This window comes from Silurus meridionalis, chromosome 2 (genome assembly GCF_014805685.1).
Source record: "Silurus meridionalis isolate SWU-2019-XX chromosome 2, ASM1480568v1, whole genome shotgun sequence".
NCBI lineage: Eukaryota > Metazoa > Chordata > Actinopteri > Siluriformes > Siluridae > Silurus > Silurus meridionalis.
Window position 1 is genome coordinate 11513632 of NC_060885.1, and position 20027 is coordinate 11533658.

General features: G+C 39.1%; 2 protein-coding genes and 1 long non-coding RNA gene across 5 annotated transcripts in view; 1 reads left to right on the forward strand and 2 right to left on the reverse strand.

Moving 5' to 3' along the window:
* Window positions 1-783, forward strand: part of LOC124398877 — a 20667-nt gene extending 19884 nt beyond the window's left edge. For both annotated transcript variants that reach the window (XR_006928144.1, XR_006928141.1), the window contains one exon: window positions 1-783. This exon is cut by the window's left edge and continues 546 nt beyond it. This is a non-coding gene — a long non-coding RNA (uncharacterized LOC124398877).
* myoz1a (myozenin 1a) overlaps window positions 1-5302 on the reverse strand; it is a 6858-nt gene extending 1556 nt beyond the window's left edge. The window contains exons 1-5 of the mRNA XM_046869345.1: window positions 5146-5302; window positions 3790-3886; window positions 1538-1725; window positions 1175-1433; window positions 791-974 (exon numbers count right to left, since the gene is read on the reverse strand). Of these exons, the coding sequence (XP_046725301.1) occupies window positions 791-974; window positions 1175-1433; window positions 1538-1725; window positions 3790-3877 (719 nt within the window). The 5' untranslated portion in view covers window positions 3878-3886; window positions 5146-5302. The remainder of the gene's footprint in view (window positions 1-790; window positions 975-1174; window positions 1434-1537; window positions 1726-3789; window positions 3887-5145) is intronic.
* Window positions 5303-8838: 3536 nt separating this feature from the next.
* synpo2la (synaptopodin 2-like a) lies at window positions 8839-20027 on the reverse strand. Of its 2 annotated transcripts, none has more exons than XM_046837909.1 (4): window positions 19898-20027; window positions 17655-17806; window positions 16262-16968; window positions 8839-13491 (listed from the first exon to the last, which is right to left on the reverse strand). In XM_046837909.1, exons 1-4 carry the CDS (start codon window positions 19997-19999, stop codon window positions 10961-10963), a joined length of 3492 nt encoding a protein of 1163 aa, XP_046693865.1. In that variant the 5' UTR covers window positions 20000-20027; the 3' UTR covers window positions 8839-10960. The 2 variants fall into 2 exon arrangements, with proteins under 2 accessions (XP_046693865.1, XP_046693875.1); XM_046837919.1 differs by having other exon boundaries at window positions 17655-17830; window positions 19898-20007.

Below are 20027 nucleotides of genomic sequence, written 5' to 3' on the forward strand. Positions count from 1 at the left end.
TGCGACCTGTGCGGCGAGATGGGACCCGCGGTAAAAACTGGCACTTCATCGTCTGCCGCGCCTCTCCAGGGAAGTCCAGATGGTAGTGTGCCCAGGGACATGCAGCTTTTCTCCCGTCCTCCCTCTCCTTCTCTACTGACCTTCCAAAGGAGGAAACTCGGGTGGGCACTAGAAAGTAAAAGCGTGCTGATCCGCGAGTGTGATGCCGGAGGACGGTGCGCCAATCCGCAAATTTGCCGCCGGCGGACTTTAAGATGGGAAAACAAAAAAATAAATAAAAGCTCTGCTTGGTCAATAGATCTTGGTCTTTCTACCGGTGCGGAGCCAGTGAGATTTGTTACAGTAGCTTATTCAATGAAAATATCACACTTTGCTGATTTTAGAATTCAGGGATTAATTCTATTTTGTTACTGACTGGGAGATTTTACCTAAAGGTTCACTAGGTACAGACCAAAAACTGTTTGATTTGGGAACACGGAAATGAGTCATGTAGAAGCTGAAGGAATCAGTTTTTGTCAAATTATCTAGCTCATATAAAATCAAGCTGACACTTCCATCTCTATTATGCCTTATTGTGTCAAATGTTTTAGCGCCCCTACTTGTATAACGAGATATTTTCCCACAAATAAAGATTTGCCTTCATATTAAATGAAGAGCTCAAAGTCTTTGTCAATCATGACTTGTCTTGGTGAAAATAATCTTTTTTGAAATCTTGTTTATAAAAGGTTTTATCAGTAGCAATTTTAAGAGTGTAGCAATCAGTGTGAGTGGCAGATAGGTAGCATGGTACCTGTTAAAACACTTGTATTTGGGCAATTCAAGGTGAATACAGGGCCCTGGCATGTATGATTTCATAGTAGAAACAAGGTCTTCATTGCCCTTCATGGCTCTTTCCCAGGGTGAAACATATGTCTTAATATATTCCTTTCTTTTCTTCTCTTTTGATGAACCAGCAGCCTTAGTGCTTTCTGCACCTGTGGAGAAAACAAGTCTTCAAAAGAAGGGTCCCAAATAAAATACTGTATGAGAATTCTGAGGCTACTGCATTTTTTTTTCAACCATAACTGCATTATTCAGACAGAACCTTTCATGCTGTATTGAGAGTGGAAATGACTTAATAACTGATATGGCTGCTGTATGGAGGCCACAATCTGGACTACTCTCTTTTACTCACCTTGTAAGATCTCAACTGATGAGCCAGCACTCTTGCCTGCTCCTGAACCCACGCCGCCAGCTGTTCCTTCTGCTCCAGTTCCTGCTCCAGTTCCTGCTCCTTTACCCCGGCTGCCAGGTTTGGGAGGAGGCACAGGAGCAGAACCACCAACTATCTGTCCACCAACTATCTGTCTACCAACAAGATGGCCGCCAACCAGACGTCCACCAACATCTATCATTTGGCCTCCAATGCCAGGGACAAACTTCTGGAAGTTATCCTGATAGAAGAAAACCATATAAGCAGAGGAACCAGTAAACACATTCAGTACATAGTGTAGTGAATAGTATACTGAAGTACACTGTGTAGCATGTTAATTCTCACCGTTGAGTCACTGTTGAAGACATCAGGGTTGTTTTCATAGATGAACTTTTCAACACGAATCTTCCTCATTTTAAACATCTTGGAACCCTTGTTATTGAGCAGGGACAGTTCCTCCAGCATTACGTCTTTGGGTGTACTGATCTTCGTCCCCAAGTCAAACTCTGAGGCCTCAGGCTCTGACTCATACTCTGGGGGTGCAAAGAGAGATGAGTAGTTAGATTTCACAAGTCATTCTTCTCCCTATATAGCTGCTATTTTAGCATGCATTGCTTTCTAAAATCTATTAACCACATCTAAAAGTATTTATTATCTAAGATGTTAGAAATGAAAGTAATTAGCATGTCCTTTAGTTGAATTTAAATTATATTAACTGTCATTGTCATTGCCTCTGTGATCAGCTGATTATTTGCATAACCATTTAAATTATTGTCACGTTCTGTAAACTTATGTGATGTGCATGTGAATTCATGTTTGTTCACTCGTTTGATCTTTGCTTATTTGCCTCGTATGTAAACTTTTTTCAGAAAAGCATCAACCAGGATTCAGTGTTACACAAAGAAAGAAACATGATATGTAGGTAAGCAGGACCTTCCAGTTATCAGGCACGTTTACACATCACTGATCTAAAAACTGGTTTTAACTTGATGCAAATGCAAACTCGGACCGGAAACTGAGAGCAATAATCTAATGTTATCTATCCAGTGTTTCAGCAGGCACACTATCTAACCTCTCATCGACTAAAAATGATTTGACTCAGACACAAATACAAAACAGACACCTAATGAACAATGAAATACCGGTAAATTCTTCATTGAAAATATAATCCCATATGCACTTTTCCCCTCTGTATTCATAAAAGGAATGTGTCATAACAAGGTAGAGAATACACGTTGATGTACATGTTAATTATTTTTAATTAGCCAGTGCATCTTGTTTAAAGTATTTTCAGCAGGAGTAAAGCCCCTGTGTGGACCCGAGAGGCACTTCTGTGATATTTAAATAGATAGCTGTTGTTTCTGCAGTGAACATATATGGACATACTGTATATGATGTAGTCATGAAGATTCTTATTGACGAGCCCGGAAATCTTGAGTGTCTCGTACGAACTAACATTATTATAAAGTAGGGCTGGCAATCGATTAAAACATTTTATCGCATGGTTTTCATAAGTTGAAGCACGATTAATCACAACTTAATCGCACAGTTATATCTGTTTTATATGTACCTTAAATTAATCATTTTCAAGTTTTTAATGCAACATGGGCATGGACAAATATGGATGCTTAATGCAAATGTATGCTTATTATAAGGGAAACCAGACTCAACATAAAAAAAAAAGAAAGCATGAAGACAAAAATCTTTTGTAAATGTTTTATAATAATTATGGTGTTTTAAATTAAGTAAATCATCAGGAAACAAAACAGAACCTTTGCTATGTTTCCACACAGATGGTTTTAATGTGGCATCATGGTGGTTTTTGGTGCCTGATTGGAGACTTTGCACATCAGTAAAACAAATGTTTAAATTAAAAATCTTTTTTCGGTGAAGTGTGTGTGTGTATATATATATATATATATATATATATATATATATATATATATATATATATATATATATATTTTAGATCTAAGTAAAGAAATTACATTGTGAATAAATGTGTGTTGCATTGAAGGTTTTAATTAAGCCTCTTTTATATTTATTTATTTATATTTTTAATAAAACAGGAATGCATGCATTAATCGTGCATTAATAAAATTAGTGGCGTTAAAATAAATTTGCGTTAACACATTATTAACACTTTTATGTGGACAGCCCTATTATAAATTCATCTTTTTTTGTCTCCCAGTCTGACCTGAATGTTTAGTCATGGAGAGACTCGCTGTCTGACCTGCTATTGAATCAAAGGCCCTGTGGTTAAATACATTCTGTGCTTTGTGCTCTGCTGATAATCTCTCCCTTTCATAGACCATATCGGCTCTCACTGTGTGCATTTCACAGATGAGGTGAGCTGAAGAAACATGCACTGTATTAAAAACATTTCAGAGGAATACCACATGAAAGTACCCATTCATTCACCATCATTACTATTCATAGGGAGTGTTAATACTTTCCCAAATCGTTTGTCAACTTTATACTATGAAAAATTACATTTGAAATAAAATGTGGCTCTACTAAATAGGTAAATCTTTACTGCATTTGCATGGGTCTCAGTGTCCATTATAGTCAGAGGTGATATCTTCTAGGAGCCTTACCATTCTGAGTGATATGTGACAGGTCAGTGATGATTTTGGTACTTTTTTTCTTCTTGTAGGGAGGGGCAGGTGTTCCAGCAAGAGGCATGACTCCAAACTGAGAAATCAAACCAAATGAAAGGGAAATGGTTAAGTAGGCAATATTCAGTTTAAAAAAATGTCTTAGAAGTTCATTACTGAGAATTGTTTTCCTTTAATTTTAAATTAGATATTGTGGGTTTTTTTTCTATTACACAGCAATCAACAGGCTTTACGTGTCCACTATTCTATCTGCCTGACCTCATCCAACGTGTTACTGTCACTATTATTATTTTTTCCGTGTTTTCCTGAGTTGTTGCTCTGAATAAGGTATTGTCTAAGGCTCACATTATCCACCATAAGAAGTTCTTTAATCAGGAGTGCTGCACCATCTGGTGCCTGCAGTGCTGCTGTAGAAGTGTTACTGCAGCAGGACAAGGTGCTGGACACACGTCATGTCTGTGTGTATATGACCTCACATTCCACAGATTTCTCACTGAAACCTGAGAAAGAGAAATGTATAACCCCACACTGCTACCAGTTGGATTGGCCTTTTTGTGTAAAAGAATGAAAATCTCATATACAATATCTGTACCCACATGTTTATGGTGGCATATTGGGAGTCTCATCTTGCATAATGCAGGTGGCATTGCTCCATTTTTGTGAATCTTCAATATGTGTTTTAATATCAGATAGCATTTTAAATACATGTAACATACAGTACCTCTGCCACCTCAAGACTCTGCTAATAGCAAACATTGCATTCACTTGTCTGTAATTCTATCTACTCCAGCTATTTATAAATGCCATTTTGAAGACCTTTTAGTAGCGAGTGTTGGCATCACAGATGTGACAACGGACTTTATTCCCCCCACAATCTTAAATGTGAAAACATTTATCTAATTCTCCAGAAGTGGTATAAAATACTGATTTAAAACGTGTTGTAATGGGAGGGATACGGGAAAGCTCTTGGTGTTCTTGTAAAACACGACCTGTGCACCCTGCAGCTCAAGTTGCCCCAGCTGGATATTCCAGGCTTTACACTCCATATAAAATCAACAGCCGGGGCAATGTAGAGGGCGGCTCAGCACATTCCCACTCTCACTGCCTGCGCCTTAATACATGGAACCAAAATCTGATTTGAATCAAGATTGGCTATAAAAAAAACTTTATAATAGCATATGTATTGATCACTGCAAGGCTGTCTCCAATCATGATACTCTTTGACATGTAGTTCAGTTGGTTTTATGTTTTATGATTTAACATAATCTTTGCTGCTGATAAATTATAAAATGGTTCATGCAAATGCAGAGCCCATACACACTGTGATCCACTCACCCTGGTTTTAAACTCCTGTACAGAAGTGGTCTCAAGAAGAAGAGGCAAAACTTCTGATACAATCAAAAGTTTATAAATCCCAGGGTGTCGCTGACCTGTGGCTGGACCAAGATCATGGGGAGTGCAAAATCCAGTCAGGACTTGGATAGCAAATCATAGAGGGGGGAGGAAGATGTGGAGTGTACGATAGGGAAGGGGATAGAGGGGGGTCTCAGGCTGCAAGCGTCAATGGTCATATCAAGAGGCTAATATCTTTCTTGCAGATGCTTCATGCTCTAAATATAGCAGAGGGGTAAGAGAGTATAGTTATCAAATAGTCTGACAGAGCAAGGACTGCTCAGAATATTGAGGGTGGCAGTTGTTCTGTTTCCTCCTGCATTAATTATCTTCCCCATGTAAGATTTTTGACCTTTTCACATTCAATACAGCAGGCCATTGATCTCTCACCACATGCTCTCTGAATATATTACTGGTGTTTTTGTTTGTTTGCATTTCTAACTTTCTAAATTCCCAGTTCTCCATTATTCACTCACAACATGAGTCAAGTCAAATGTTCCCAGTGTCATTTATCTATATAACAAAATGATGTTTCTTCAGCATTACAGTACAAGATGCAACAATTCTGGTACACAGTACCATACACACACAATACACACTAGTGTGAAATTTGTGCAAAATTGTACAATAAATCCACTAGACAATAAACGAACAGCACAGTGAAAAATTTTTTTTTAAATTTTTAATTCACAGGATGAGAATAATGCTTCAGCATTTAACTGTAAATATCACTTTCCTACTATGTATTGTGATGACTATTAGTCATAGACAAAGGGGGGCGGTTTCCTGGACAGAGATTAAGCCTAGTCCTAGACTAAAATCACGCTTTACACCGAATTAATAGAAAACTGCTTTCTCTGCCATAGTTTAAATAGTCTTAGACTAGTCCAGAGTTGAGTCTGATTTCCTGGAAAAGTGTAGAGCTACTTTAGGACTAAATTGAGGCTTAAGCCAGGTTTAAATTCAGATTAATGTCATTTGGAGGACACATGGATTCAACTCCCGATAATTCGCGGTTCGGAAAAATATGCAGGTTCTCATTTGGAACTTAACTAACAGCAAGTTGCGGATTATCTTAAAAATCACTGGAGGATCGAATGTTCAGGAGTTTTAGGAATAACATTTAAAACTGTTTTTACTAACACATTTCATGAACATTTTTTAAAACACATTATTGTATTAAAGTGACGTAATGTCTAGATGAATTCACTAAGGTATCAGAGGGGCTGCGGGGGTGCGTCCAAAATGTGCGGATTTTCAGAACTCGCAGGGGGTCCGAAAATCTGAAAATCCACGGGGATGACTGTAATTGGACTATGTCAATGAAGATCAATGTTTACCATCTGCTAAACAAGTTAGTAACAACTAGCAAGTTCTTGCAGACAGAAGTGACCCAGTTTGTCTCCAGATGCTCATAATTTTAAAGTTTCTGGCATGTAGCACCTTTTTACCAGGAAACTGGGGAATTATGTGGTCAGTGAACCAGCAGTATGCAAAGTTAGTCACTTTTTTGAAGTCAGGCTATTTTGAATAAAGCGCACATTACATAAACTTCCCTGATGCTACAACCCAGGCTACGTACAAGGTACAATTCAATGAATATAGAAATTTCCCAGAAGTCATAGATAGGACCCATATTCCCATAAAGTGTCCCTCTACTCCAGATTCTGAGGAATACGAGAAACAAATAACTGTGTATGCACGCCCCAATTACAGTTTTTCAAACATTGTACGTTGGATAGGTGCAATTCATGATTCCCGAATGTCAGACATCTGTACAATGGCTCTACAGCTAGGCTCATACCTGCACTATGGGTCTAGTAGGGTGCATGTTTGGTGTCTTTCAATGTCTTTGGAAAACACTGAATCAAACCAAGAAGATGCTGCGCTGTTATCTTGACAACTACCTGAAACAGCGAGGATGCCTCAATCTCCCAGTGGAAGAGGTTTTCAATCAGATGTTCCACCATTTATAACAGACCACAGAGGACCACTTGCATATAGAGATGCTTTTGCATTGTGCCACTCTCATTAGATATTTTTTACATTATCTACCTTTCAATCTGATCAGATTTGATTTATTCTCAAATGTAATGAGCAAATAAGAGATATTTAAAAGTTTAATATTTTGTCTGGTATGTTACTGAAACCATCATAGCACCCAACTTGACAGATTTATGTACTGATATGACATTTGATCTTGCTGCATCTCTTCCTCCTCCAGCTTCATCTCCAGTTCAACTTGTAGTATCATTATTTTCAGTTCATACTTCTCCTTAAGATACTACTGGAATTTAATGGCTACTATTTCATGGCATGTAAGACTTTGCTTCTGGTGACCAGCACTGCTAGACTTCGTAACCCTTGCTCCTGAGGATGTTGAGGTTAAACCTCCGTCCAACTGTTCAGTTCTGTTCTGACTTTTCCCTCGAATCAATGACAGTTCAGATATATCGTCAAATAAATAGAGATTTAATAGCAAATTAAAGTTTGAGAGGAGAGAAACAAAAGCCAAAATGAAATTCACAAAGTAGGTGCGTGTTAGCCATCATCTAAACTAGCTAGATGGTCATCAGAGATCTGGTAGGTTCTCCAAAGGTTGCTGGCTCTGCTCCGTCCATCTTGTCCGAGTCTATTTGCAGGTCCTCCACCAGTCTTAAACCTCTCTCTCCGAGCTTCAGCAACATAGGGTTTTTTTAGGTTTATTTTTATATTCTTAAACAACAACTGTATTAAAAAACTAACTTAATAATGAGTGGTAAAAAAAATCATGCAATTAAGCTGATTTTTACTTTACGTTGTGGTATTGTTCTTGTAGATGTGTTTACGAGCATTAAAATAATTACAAATAGATTCACAGGCAGACGTTTTTTTCGATTACACATCTTATGTGTGCGGGTTATTTCAATTACAGGATGTTTTGAAACAATTTGCTTTAAAAGACATTTCTCATGTTCAGTAAACGTCTTTGAACACACTCTCTATTTGGCTACCACTGCCATTTGCTTCTCAGTTGCATACAACTGAAAACTTTTCATGGTTCATTCCTTGTTTTATAGGCAACCTTCATCCTGCTACTTCAGTTTATTTTAGCTCAGGACGCCACAGTTCAGGTGTAAGTAACTATTAACTATTAATATAGCTATTTATTAACTTTTATTAACTATTCTAGATTAAAGCCTACTACTAGCTTGATTTAAACCCTGTCTAAAACACTGCCCTGTTGAGCTTTGAGTTCAAATAAACTTTATTTTGCATATGCTGCAATAACATTATTCAGTATTTCAATAAAGCTACTGTGCGTATATATTATTATTTAAAAGGTCTGAAAGTGCTGCTGTTATTTGAGCTGTATATAAAGTGTTTAGTAATTTACTTTTTGTTCTATAAAGTTGATCTAAAACCAGACGGATCTAGATATTTTTAAGTCTTGATGGGATCACATCAGGTTATTGGTTCATGATCAGTGGACAAATAGGGAAAGGTCTCCTCCATATGGTCAGTCAGGGTAGTTACTACTAATTTAGTGTCGTGTGCAAATCTTGCTGCAGCGTAGAACTGTAATACCAAAGCGAAAGCTAGGGGGCAGTGTGGTGCAGAAGAAAAAATCAGTCACTGAGAAGCATTTGCGTTTATTTTTTATTTCTTGAAAAATACATTTTCATCTCAGGTAATTCAGACCTTAATAAATGAATTCGGTACGTGCCTGTGCAAACTTCCTCTCTCTCACACACATATACACACACCCAAGATTCTACTAATCAAATGTCATACCACATACAAACAATTTGATCCACACTGCAGTCTACTACAATTTATCTGCTGAACATTCATGAAATGTTTGTGCAATTATTCCTATAAAGCCTAACGTGCATAAGAGTGCATAAATCAAAAGAAGGCAGTAAATAATCACAAACTGTATGTGTGACATGATCAACAGTTTATAACATGGTGTCTATTAAAAGGTAAATGTCTTGAGATATAGATTTAAAAAAATACAAGGTTTATCTATAGTACGTAATATTTTCTTATATTCTCTCAGCATCTCATACATTCAGAATATGCTCCTGTAATGAGTTCTTGTACTACTTGCTAATTTTTCCTTCAGTGCTGCCTTGATAACCCTTGATAACAGATCATCTTGGCTTTCTGCTTTTCCTTTCTCTCTAGTGGCTTCAGAAGCTCACACATTTAAATGTCACTTCAAGTTCACAATCAACTAGCTGGGAATTTATCACCATCTCACATCACCCCAACCACAACATGACTGGCAAAAAGATCATTAAGTCTGATTCCAGTAAATTGCTTAATTACCATTCAGACTAAATTATGTGTTTAGTCCTGTTGAATGGTCAGTATGCATGTAATTTTATATATATATATATATATATATATATAAAAAACAGAAACGGCCTTCATACCCATCCTGATGGATTGTCTTGCCCAACATAACCTTAAAACAAACTGCTAGTTTGAGCTTTTACCGTGGTATGATAAATAAATACATTTGTTTTATTTGTTTATTAGAATGTGTCTGAAACATAAGAGTCAGAGCCCATTTGGATGATCTTGGTTTGCTGCTGCTCCCACAAATAGGCTGTGACACTCATGCACCTGTTCCTTCCAGGCTCTGCCAGGACAGATATAATTTCTGATTGGTTTATGAGAAGCAGGGGTCCAGAATACCTTATTCCTTTGCCCAGCATGTACAGTAGCAGTCCCAATTCATTTAGAAACTTTATTTAAGCATGTAGTTCCCAACAGATACAATCCACTTCAGAATATTTGGGCAATGTTCATGATAATCAGCAAAATGAAGTTATAAAATGAATAACAGACACAGTGAGTGAGATATTTCACTGGACCACTTGCTATACACTAAAACAGCATGAAAGCATCAATGATCCTTCACTGTATTTTATAGTGGGTATAAGGACTTTTAATATGTTTGTGGTCCCCTTTCTTTCTGTTAACAACCATGATCATCTTTAGAAAAAGGTAAACATTCCCCCCCCCCCAGAGTTAGCTTAAAATGTAAATAATAGCATACAATAATTATTTATTTGGTAGTTCTATTTACTGGGTGCCAGTAGCAACAGATTTGATATTGAATGTGCTGTTTTTCAGTACCTTATCTGCAATCTGTATTTCTTCTCACAGTTCTCAGTACTTGGTGCTTTGCATTTCCCTAATAATCTTTCTTTTCTCTGATCAAAACACTGTAAAAACCGCTAACACAAGCTATTAGATAATACGATCATCTAATAATAACAAAGCAAATCTTTCCTTCCTTTTTGTAAACATATAGTAAATTCAGTTTCAGACATGTCAAAATACTCAAATGTAAATGCTTTTAAACACGGTCATTAATAAATATACTATATGGACATAGGTTTGTGGACACCTGTCTATCACACCTATATGTGTCAGATGAACAACACACTACAGGTTTAGTCCCCACTTGTTATAATATTCTCCACTCTTCCAGGAAGGCTTTCCACTTGATTTTGGAACTTGGAGGTGAGGATTTGCCCATTCAACCACTAGACAATAGTGGGGTCAGGCAGGTCAGAATGACAAGGCAGGATGATATGCAGACAATTTTTGCCACAATTATTAAAGTTTTGTCTTTTTCATTTTGCTCTATATAAACCTACTGTTGTTCTCCTGTGCCAAATATCTGTAGCTGATACTAATATTTCTATTTTTTATAAAAAAATAATAAGGACTCATTTTCATTATTTCTTTAGTGTTTTACTCATTTATGCAGAGCTCCAGGCCTCCAGACATGAGGCTGTATGCCCCCCCGTGTAGCAATAAAGTGTGGCTTGGGTGCCTGGACTGCAGGCTTTTGGGGAATTGGTGGCAGGAAACTAAGCTCAGGAGCACTCTTGAACTGTTTGTTATTTTGGAGACCTTGGCCACTTAAGCTTGACATACCGGACAGAGAAGATGGTGGTGAGTATGGAGTAGGAAGAAATATGGGAGTGGCAGAGAGGTTAGGAAGTTCTGGCAAACCTGGAGCTCGTGCAGACACGGATGTAGGCTGAGGTGGAGGGGAAACAGGTGCTGGTGTAGGAGAGACCATGTCAGTGCGACACAGGGGTTCAGCCAGAGTGGTTTGTGAACGTTGCACTATCACTGTGGGGTTTATCGTTGGAGCTGACATAGGAGTAGGAGTAGAAAATCGTTTGATCTCATACACACGTGCTGCCTTAACAGGTACTTGCCTGGGTTGGGTTAAGGTGTGGCCCACCTGTGACTGCCTCTGGTAGGAGGGACCTAAGGACTGTGCACCGGAGTTACCTCCAAACCTGAACATGGCCGAGTTGAGTTGATAAGGCTGCCGTCTCATAAAGTCTATTGCCTTGATGCCTTCCTTCTGGATTCCATGACCACTTTTACCTACCTTGGAGGTTTTTTCAGAACTTTTTGCTCCTCCATGCTGTAAACTCAAGGGACAAGAAGGGGACAGGAGAGGGTTGTACCCGATGGGTGGGGGAGCACGGACATTTGGAGAGTACTTCCAGGGTGAAGTCTCACATGGATGGCTCATAGTCATAGCAGGCTGGGGCTGTGCATGCTGATGCTGAACGTGTGAAGGAGGAGAATCGATCACAAAGAGATCTCTGCGATTCTGTCTTCGTGCAAATAGCTCAGCACCTTTACCCTCTGCCTGAGGAATCGGAGACATTTCCGGGATAATGCGTGGTTTAGGAGCCACTGGTGGTGCAATTCGTCCCCTCCTTTCATCAAAGTTGAATGAATCCTGGATGATATCGACAGGCTCTGTGTATGGTTGCTTATGTCTGTCATCTAAATTCTGCACCATAGACAGCAGTTCAGGATTGGGTGAGTTGTTCTTTATCTCGAACACCTTGAACATTGGTTTATTTGCATTACGGCGGCGAGCCTCTTGAAGGATGCCAGTTTTTCCACCAGATACAGGAATCGTCACATGAGTTGCAGGAACTTTTGAATTCACAGGGGCAACATACGTCATGGGAGACTCAGGGACAGTGGACTGAAAGGATGCAGTGGAGGTTATAATAGTGGGATCTGTGAAACTAACACGAGGAGCAGCTGCAATGACAATGGCAGGAACAGAAGAATCAGACACTGTAGTTTGAGTAATAGAAGGCTGACATTTTTCCATTGTGGGTGAATTTAAAGTAAGGGAGGCTGCAGGATCTGGTATAGCGGGGTATGAAGAAGGCTCTGTGGGCACAGGGACTAATGTGGACGATATCTCAGAGGGAACAGTAGCACTCATCTGGCTTGCTGTGAAACTAGCAGGATGTAGAACTATAACTTTGTCCTCAGATGGTGTTGAGAAAGGAGGAGCCATCACTGCCACTGAGACTGGTCTGGGAGTCTTTTTAGTAGTGTTAGGGCGAAACACAACTGGTACTGTGGCTGCTCTGTGGCTGATGAACCCAGGGGCAAATGGACGAGCTGTGCGATTCAACACAGAGCTAGCAGGCACCTCAGGCAGAGTAGCTGCTGGTGGAGGTATCTTTGCCAATGCAGCATTTACTGGTTGGTTTGTTAAATTCACCTGGGTAGGGCCTGGTATTGTTATGCTGGCAGTATGTATATTCATGGCTAAAGGAATTGTTTGAGGTGGGGATCCGGTCATTTGTGTTTTGGTAGTACCCTCCTCTTGCCTTATCAGCTCGGGTGGTATGGAGGGCTTTGGTGCAACTGGTGGTGGCTGAACACAGAGTCTCACTTGTTTTTTCACTGGTACCGAAAAATGTGATGGTTGTGTCTGTATTACTTGTGTTTGGCTTTCGGGCTGAGATTGACTCTGCATCAGACTCTGTTGTGCCTGAGCAAGAGAAGTCTTCTTGTCATGCTCCTTAGCTCTTCTCCTCTGCTGATCAAACAATTTTGCCCCCTTCCCTGTGGTGTCACTCAGGCCAGTGTTTAAAAAATCCTCTGCTTCTTTTTCTTCCAGGCCTCTAGATGCTGATCTTTTCTCCAGAATATCCAGGTAGTCACTGTCCCATGTGGGATCAGGTGCTGCACTGAATCCCTCCTCATCCAACTCAGATTCACTTCCAAGGAAGATGCTGTCCTCCTCTTGAGAATCTTGTTGCATGTCCTCATCAACACTGCCATAACTGGTCAGTGTGTACTTCTTAGAGCGCTGGCGGCGTTTTTTAAACATAAGGACACCCTTGGAGTGGGGGTTTGGTGCGTCAGTCAACAGAGATGCAATGGTGCGACACTTTTTGCGGGCCTCCTTCACTTGCTTGTCTTGCATTGTGTCACCACGGTTTAGTTCTAAATGAGACAAAGTATCAGGCATATTAGACATATGAGCTGTAACATACAGGATTTTTACCCTGTATCTTGTCTATCATATGCATAGAGGATGTAATGTCTTGGGCGTAACTAAACAGATCTAACTCAGTGTTTTATTTTAACAAGCATCCACTGTTTTAAATACTACTTATGACCATTCAGTAATCACTGTGACCTTGACAACAAAACAATGTATGTTTGAAGGCCTGTGATTGATCAAAATAACAAATATACTACTTGAGTTAGCTTTTTTTGAGTAGAACACGAGTGTTGTGGTGGTTATTAGAATTTGTTCCTGTTTTTTTTTCTTATTCCTTGAAACAGCATAAAGTGATCATTTGTCATATATAGCTTTATGTACATATGCTATGGATTTTTTACTTTATATAGCTAGACTGACTGAACTGATGATTATTTTTAGCTTTTATTAATGATGAATAATTATTGTTAACGCCTAAGCTAATCAATTCTGCAACAAGGTCAATGATCAGTGTTTGCGTGTTAAACCTGTAAGGTATCAATGCACACATACTATAGACTATTTCAAAGGAACTAAACAATAAACACATTGTGATGATACTGCGCAATTCCGGTGGCGCCATTTTTAAAGCATGGACCTGTCAAAACAAAATGGCTAACAAATACTTTTCAAAAAATTTACAATATTTCTAAAAGCTAAAAATGGATGACAATGGGGGAATTAATAGACCCCTTAAATCAGACATCACTCAGAACATTAAATGTTTACCTGAATTACCGTATCTAGACATGTATTATTATCTGGTTAAGTCAGAGTGCGTTTGTCTACACGAAAGAGGTGGTAAAGACTTATCATAGTCTGGATGACTGCAATTACTCCTTTAACGGAAAAAGCATAAACATTTGGACATACAATGCGGATGATGTTTATCTTGTGTTTGGTGAGATTGGCGCAAGTTTAAACGCTGTCACAAACGTTCTCTGTTTTGGTTTGTTGCTATGGTAACCGAAGAGCTTATTAGTGCGCATTGTGCTTGCGTGGCGGATGGGTCTGTATGTCTATGCTAATAATAAAGCACATTGATAAATGAATTAAACTTTTTGCAGTGAAATGTAAGCTTATAAATGATGTACTACAACTTTAAATAAGATTCATAAAGAATACCGTGAGAACGCTGATTTGAAATCGCAGGAAAGGAGAGTTTGTGCCTTCATCTAAATGAACGAAATATAAATTTTTAAATAAATATATATATATATATATATATATATATATATATATATATATATATATATATATATATATATATATATATATATATTTGGTCAATTAGTACATTTTGTTCCATGAATCACCTTCATCGCGTATATGGGAGTCACGTGACAAAAGGGCACACGACTCGGACTAATAGAAAACGAATGAGTCACTCTTTGAGACAACTCGTTTTTCTGAGTCACATTAAAGACTCGTTTAAAATGAACGAATCGTTCATGAATGACATAACTACCGTGCGGGAGTAGTGATGGTGTAGAAAGAAACTGCAGTGGTGAGAAACCGATTGGCAGAACAAAGCCAAGAACCCACAAACGCGCATGCGCCGGTGAATCTCGCGTACATCGTTCAAATCAAATTATGTGGCATCAAAATGTATTGCATAGACAATTATTTCATTTGATAAATGTTGCGCTGGAACAGTGTGTGTAAAGGTTTGACTGCTCCATCTGAGCCCTGTAGGCGGTCACGAATAAACAAGAAGGTCCATGCAATTCAATGATGTTAACGTGTCTTTTTTGTCTCATTCATAATACATTTGAGTTCATCATGTGTTGTTGGTTTTGGAGAAAAGATAGATAAAGTAGATTTCCTCGAGGTGTTAGTATCATTCTTCACTGCTGTAATCCAAGTGTCTGTGTGTTTTGTTCCTCAGAAGTTTTAACACTTTAATTTCCGACAGCAAATTAGTTCCTGGTCTAGAGAGAGTCTCAATAACAAGGTCTTAGTTTTCATTTTGACATTTTTTAACGCAAGAATTAACAAACTGCCACGATATTACTGGGTATACACCGTCTCAATGAAAAACAAACGTTTTGAATGTGCGCATTAGCTAAACTGGAAACGTTCAAGGACCAAGACATTACTTCATTAAATGAACGAATGGCCGTTGAAATGGTCTAAATATTTGACCCTGAATACATGGCTGCAGATACGTCTGCAATTGTTAGGTATAAGAAAATGAAGCCTTAAGACACAACAAACAAAATGGGGATTGATTTCATCTACAATAAAGTGTAGATGAAAGTTGTAAGAAGGCAAGTTCTAATCTAAAAAGGGAGCTGAGATGGCAGAGGAAGAACTCTGACACCAGAGAGCAGCTGGAGAGGCGAGTCCTATCAGAGAAGTGCTCAGTTTATTCATCCAAACAGCCGCAGGACAAATATAGATCCTTGGCCTAGCTCAGAGACCTGTCTCTCTTCTTCTCAAGTGGTTCCATGTAGCTTATCGCATTGTCATTTAAAAAACAAATATGCTAACAGCATTCAGCGATACTAAAAATCACAAAACACACAAAGGAGAGCCATTTGTTCTTGTGGTATATATATATAAAATATATATATTTTTTAAATTCAACCAGATTACAAGTGCTACCTTAATGTCCATGATAAGATGCAATTAATTGTCACTAAAGAGACCTGCTTCTGCATGTTATCCATTTTACTTAGATGATTCTTAAAGCACACTGGTCTTTAGTGCAACGTTTTATATACTCACTCGCTTGTTTTGCTTTATCCATGTAGGTCTTTGTGAGCTCCTCGTCCACTGGGTTATCGACTGGTCCCACCATGGGAACCAACTGACCATGGGAGCTGAGCCTTAGTGCCCCCTTCGCTCTCTCTGGAGACACCAGTGGAACATTAGTAGGCTCCTGGAACCCACTGTCCTCCTCTAAAACCAGGTCTTGAGAACTCTGCTCATCTGCACTCATGGACGATGTCTCAGTGGAAGTCTGGGAAGACCAGGTTCCCGGTGGAGGGGGCTGGTACACAACTTCTCTGCGAACAACACCAGGTAGGGTCCCCTCCTGAAAGCCATGCCCAATTCTAGTGAAGCCCTGGACATCTGGTGCACTGTCATATCCACTCATCTCAGAAGCTTCTCCCATTTCAGGAGAAGTGTAGCCTGCTTTTCCTGGGGAGTTAGTGGGGCTGCGGCGCTTTGGCTTACGGTGACGGACTTGGGCCGCCACATCTGCATCACTGTCTGTCTCTCCATAGTAGGCCTCACTGCCGAAAGGAGAGGTGACGCCACTGCGGGCAGAGTGAGATGTTGGTGAACTGTAGTTAGGATGGCGAACACTTGATTGCTGCACTTTGGAGCTGGATGGGGATTTGTCCCTTAGGGCAGCGCGGTACTCTTTATCAATGCGGGGAGAAGGGGCTCGAGCCACCAGAACCACCGACTGGAATCCAGCCGGTGCCCTGACACACAGGTACAGAAGTTAAATGAAGTTGGTAATAAAACAAACAAACAAAAAAAACATTAATATAAATACAACTAGTAATAGATTATTATATCATGGCAAATGTTTACTCAACTATAGTGTATGTGTTGGTATCACAAGGTAAGTGCTATAATACCAAAAGTTGAGAACATCTGTCCATCTCACCATAGATACTATGTAAACCCTGGAATCCCACTGCAGTTTAGATCCCACCTTTGTTGTTATAATAATCTTCACACATCTGAGATTTCTAACATAATTTGGAGCTTGGCTTTGGGGACTCTGGGTCCTCATTTGTACACAAGGGCAGTTCAGGCAGTGCTGTTTGGCTAGAAGGTTTAAAGCAAAGTGAGCATTCCCGTTAATCCCAAACGTGTTCAATGGAACTGAGGTCAAGGCACTGCACTGGAGTTTCTTCACTCCATTCTCAGCAACCCATGAATTGATTAAAGCGTCTTTGTCCATGGGGTCATGGTCCTGCTGAAACAGGTTTATGGCCTGGCCCTGTACATCTAATTAAAGGACATTTTAGTGTAATGCTGGAAAAAGACTTACAAATAGTTGTGATGGTCAGGTGTCCACAAACTTTTTTTTTTTTTTATACAATATAGTGTTTCTTTAAAAGACTCTTCTCTGATTATCTCAGAAAAAATAATGCTTTACCTCTTTACCCGAATGCGCAGCGATCCAGGGATGCTATCAATAAAGTTCATGGACTGAGCATGGGACATATGTTCACAGGAGCGCTCATTGATGGACACTAGCTCGTCCCCCTCTCGCAGGCCTGCCCTGCATGCCTTGCTCCGCTTGCGCACCTATATATCAGAACAGGGAAATAGCTGCCATAGACACTGACACCTCAATATTAAAATTCACCTTTTCTTTGTTGAATCAATCCATTCTTAACCCCCCCAAAAAATGCAAAGGTTCTTGAAACAAAATACAAGGCAACAATATTGCAAACAGATACAGACTTTCTCTGCGAAAGGCATGGGAGCAGTCCTTAAATACAAATCAAAGCAGTATTTGAGAACAGTTACACACTGATGTTATACGTAGCATTTGTGTTTTTCTGATGTTCACTTTCTAAGATCCTGTGCTTACAGTGTTCATCTCGAACTTCAACAGATTTTAATAAGCTTCCACAATGAAACACTTAGAAATACTTTCAGTCATTTACTGTCATGTCAGAGTTTACTGTCATGTGGAGGAGTGTAAACTCTCAAGACTTCGAATGTTCCTTTAAGTAATTCAGAATACTCTATCATCACACTTACTGGTTTTTGCTTTGTATATACATCCAGGCTACTCAGGCAGTGGACACGATGACGGTCACACACACCGACACATTAAAATACCAGTCAGAGAGGACAGACATTCCCTCCAGCTGTCATCATGAACTACACTTCAGGTAATGAGGTCTGTTCTCATGTCATATTCCCAAATAAACCCAGAAAACATGAGACCTGTAATTCCTGCACCTTATATCTGACTAGATGATATCAATCATTAATGCATACTGAAAAATACTCAGTAGTGACCTTCAGACATATTAAATCCAAATAAATCTCTACTGAGTGTTTGCTCCTAATTGCAATGATGACACTAGTCTGTGATTCAGTTGTCTCACACTTTAGATTATAATTTTAGAAACAAGGGCACCCAGGTTTTCCACAGAAAAGTGCTCTTTATTCTGATTTAGGAGTAACTCAAGGGCACTAAACTGTAACCGTAGACATAGAAAACATGACCAATGTGAGCGATTAGAAACATGTTCACAAACAGAAGACATCACAAGAAACCTGAAGCCAATGCCATGCGTCAGAGACTGGGATCAATTGCTCAGAAGCAGTTCTTGGATGATGTACAGGCAGTTTGATATAAATGTGGTGTTTTGCCAAGCATGACCTCTTCGGAATAAATGAAGATACGAAAAGAGTTTGACAGGATTCAGTCAACAAGCAGTTATCAAACTGAGGTCTGAGAGCAGTCTCATATTTATCATCAGGTTACGAGGCTGGCTGACCTGCCACTCACCTGAATATCTCAAAAACAAGTGTGATTATAATCGAATAGTCAAAATATCGCTGTAAACATAACTAATGAGCTTGATATTTCAACATCTTTGAGAAATAAATCTGTAGAATCAGTAAACATTTAATTTACGGTTAATGGGAGTTTACGGTTTTATATACAGTTACGGGTTTAATACGGTTTTTGCAGAATGCAGAAACGCAGCCAAGGCGAGGTTTGTTTCACGAAAGTAATATCTTTCATGACATTAAGACCATACCCTTTGGGAAAGCTTCTTTGCATGATATTTTCGAACAGTCTAGAATAGCCTGCTATCAAGTACAGTTCTGCATGGTCAACACAGTCCTTACCGTGAATGCATAGTACAGGAAATGAAACCCTGTGCTCAGATAGGACACTGCCTAAAGTGGATTTCTCTCAAATAGACCAGGGATGTGGTGTGGGAACTGTTTTAATGCTTTGAAAAAGTTAGAAATATTACTCGGATATTAAAAGAGCAGCACAAACATTCAGTTTTTAGGGAAAATGCAAAATAGAAAACCTATATATAATATAAAATATTAACCAATATTAAAATAGAATGTATCTCTAGTGAGTAATTTACTGTGGGAATGTCCTTTATTCTAGAAGATTAAAAGTTCACATTGCTATTAGTCAATTAGTGATTCCTGTTACACACACAAAAAAAAAAAATTAAAAAAATAATAATAATTTCAGCCTCACTATTAACCTTGCCTAAATAGTGCAAAAGATGAAGTTTAGAAAATGAAAGCATAAGCAAAAGTGATCTGTAAACAGATAAATAAAAACAGGTGTCTGAGGACATAGTTTGCTGGCATCATAAATCATGCTAGGGCTCAGATAAGCCATACCTTGGCAACCTGCAGGGGTCTCTGGTGCTCCGCTCCCCCCTGAAGTCTGAAGCCCCATGGTGCTCCACCGGAGAGTGTAATAGTGATTTCCTCCACCACCATGCTTCTGCGTTGCCTCCTGAATTCTGGA

Bases quoted from the DNA above. Each gene is read 5' to 3' on its own strand.
- synpo2la (XM_046837909.1), bottom strand. From the start codon at position 19,999: ATGGTGGTGGAGGAAATCACTATTACACTCTCCGGTGGAGCACCATGG. The intron at 17,807-19,897 runs GTATGGCTTATC...TCTGATATATAG, and splicing joins GACCCCTGCAGGTTGCCAAG to GTGCGCAAGCGGAGCAAGGC. The intron at 13,492-16,261 runs GTGAGTATATAA...TGTCTCATTTAG, and splicing joins GGATAAAGCAAAACAAGCGA to AACTAAACCGTGGTGACACA.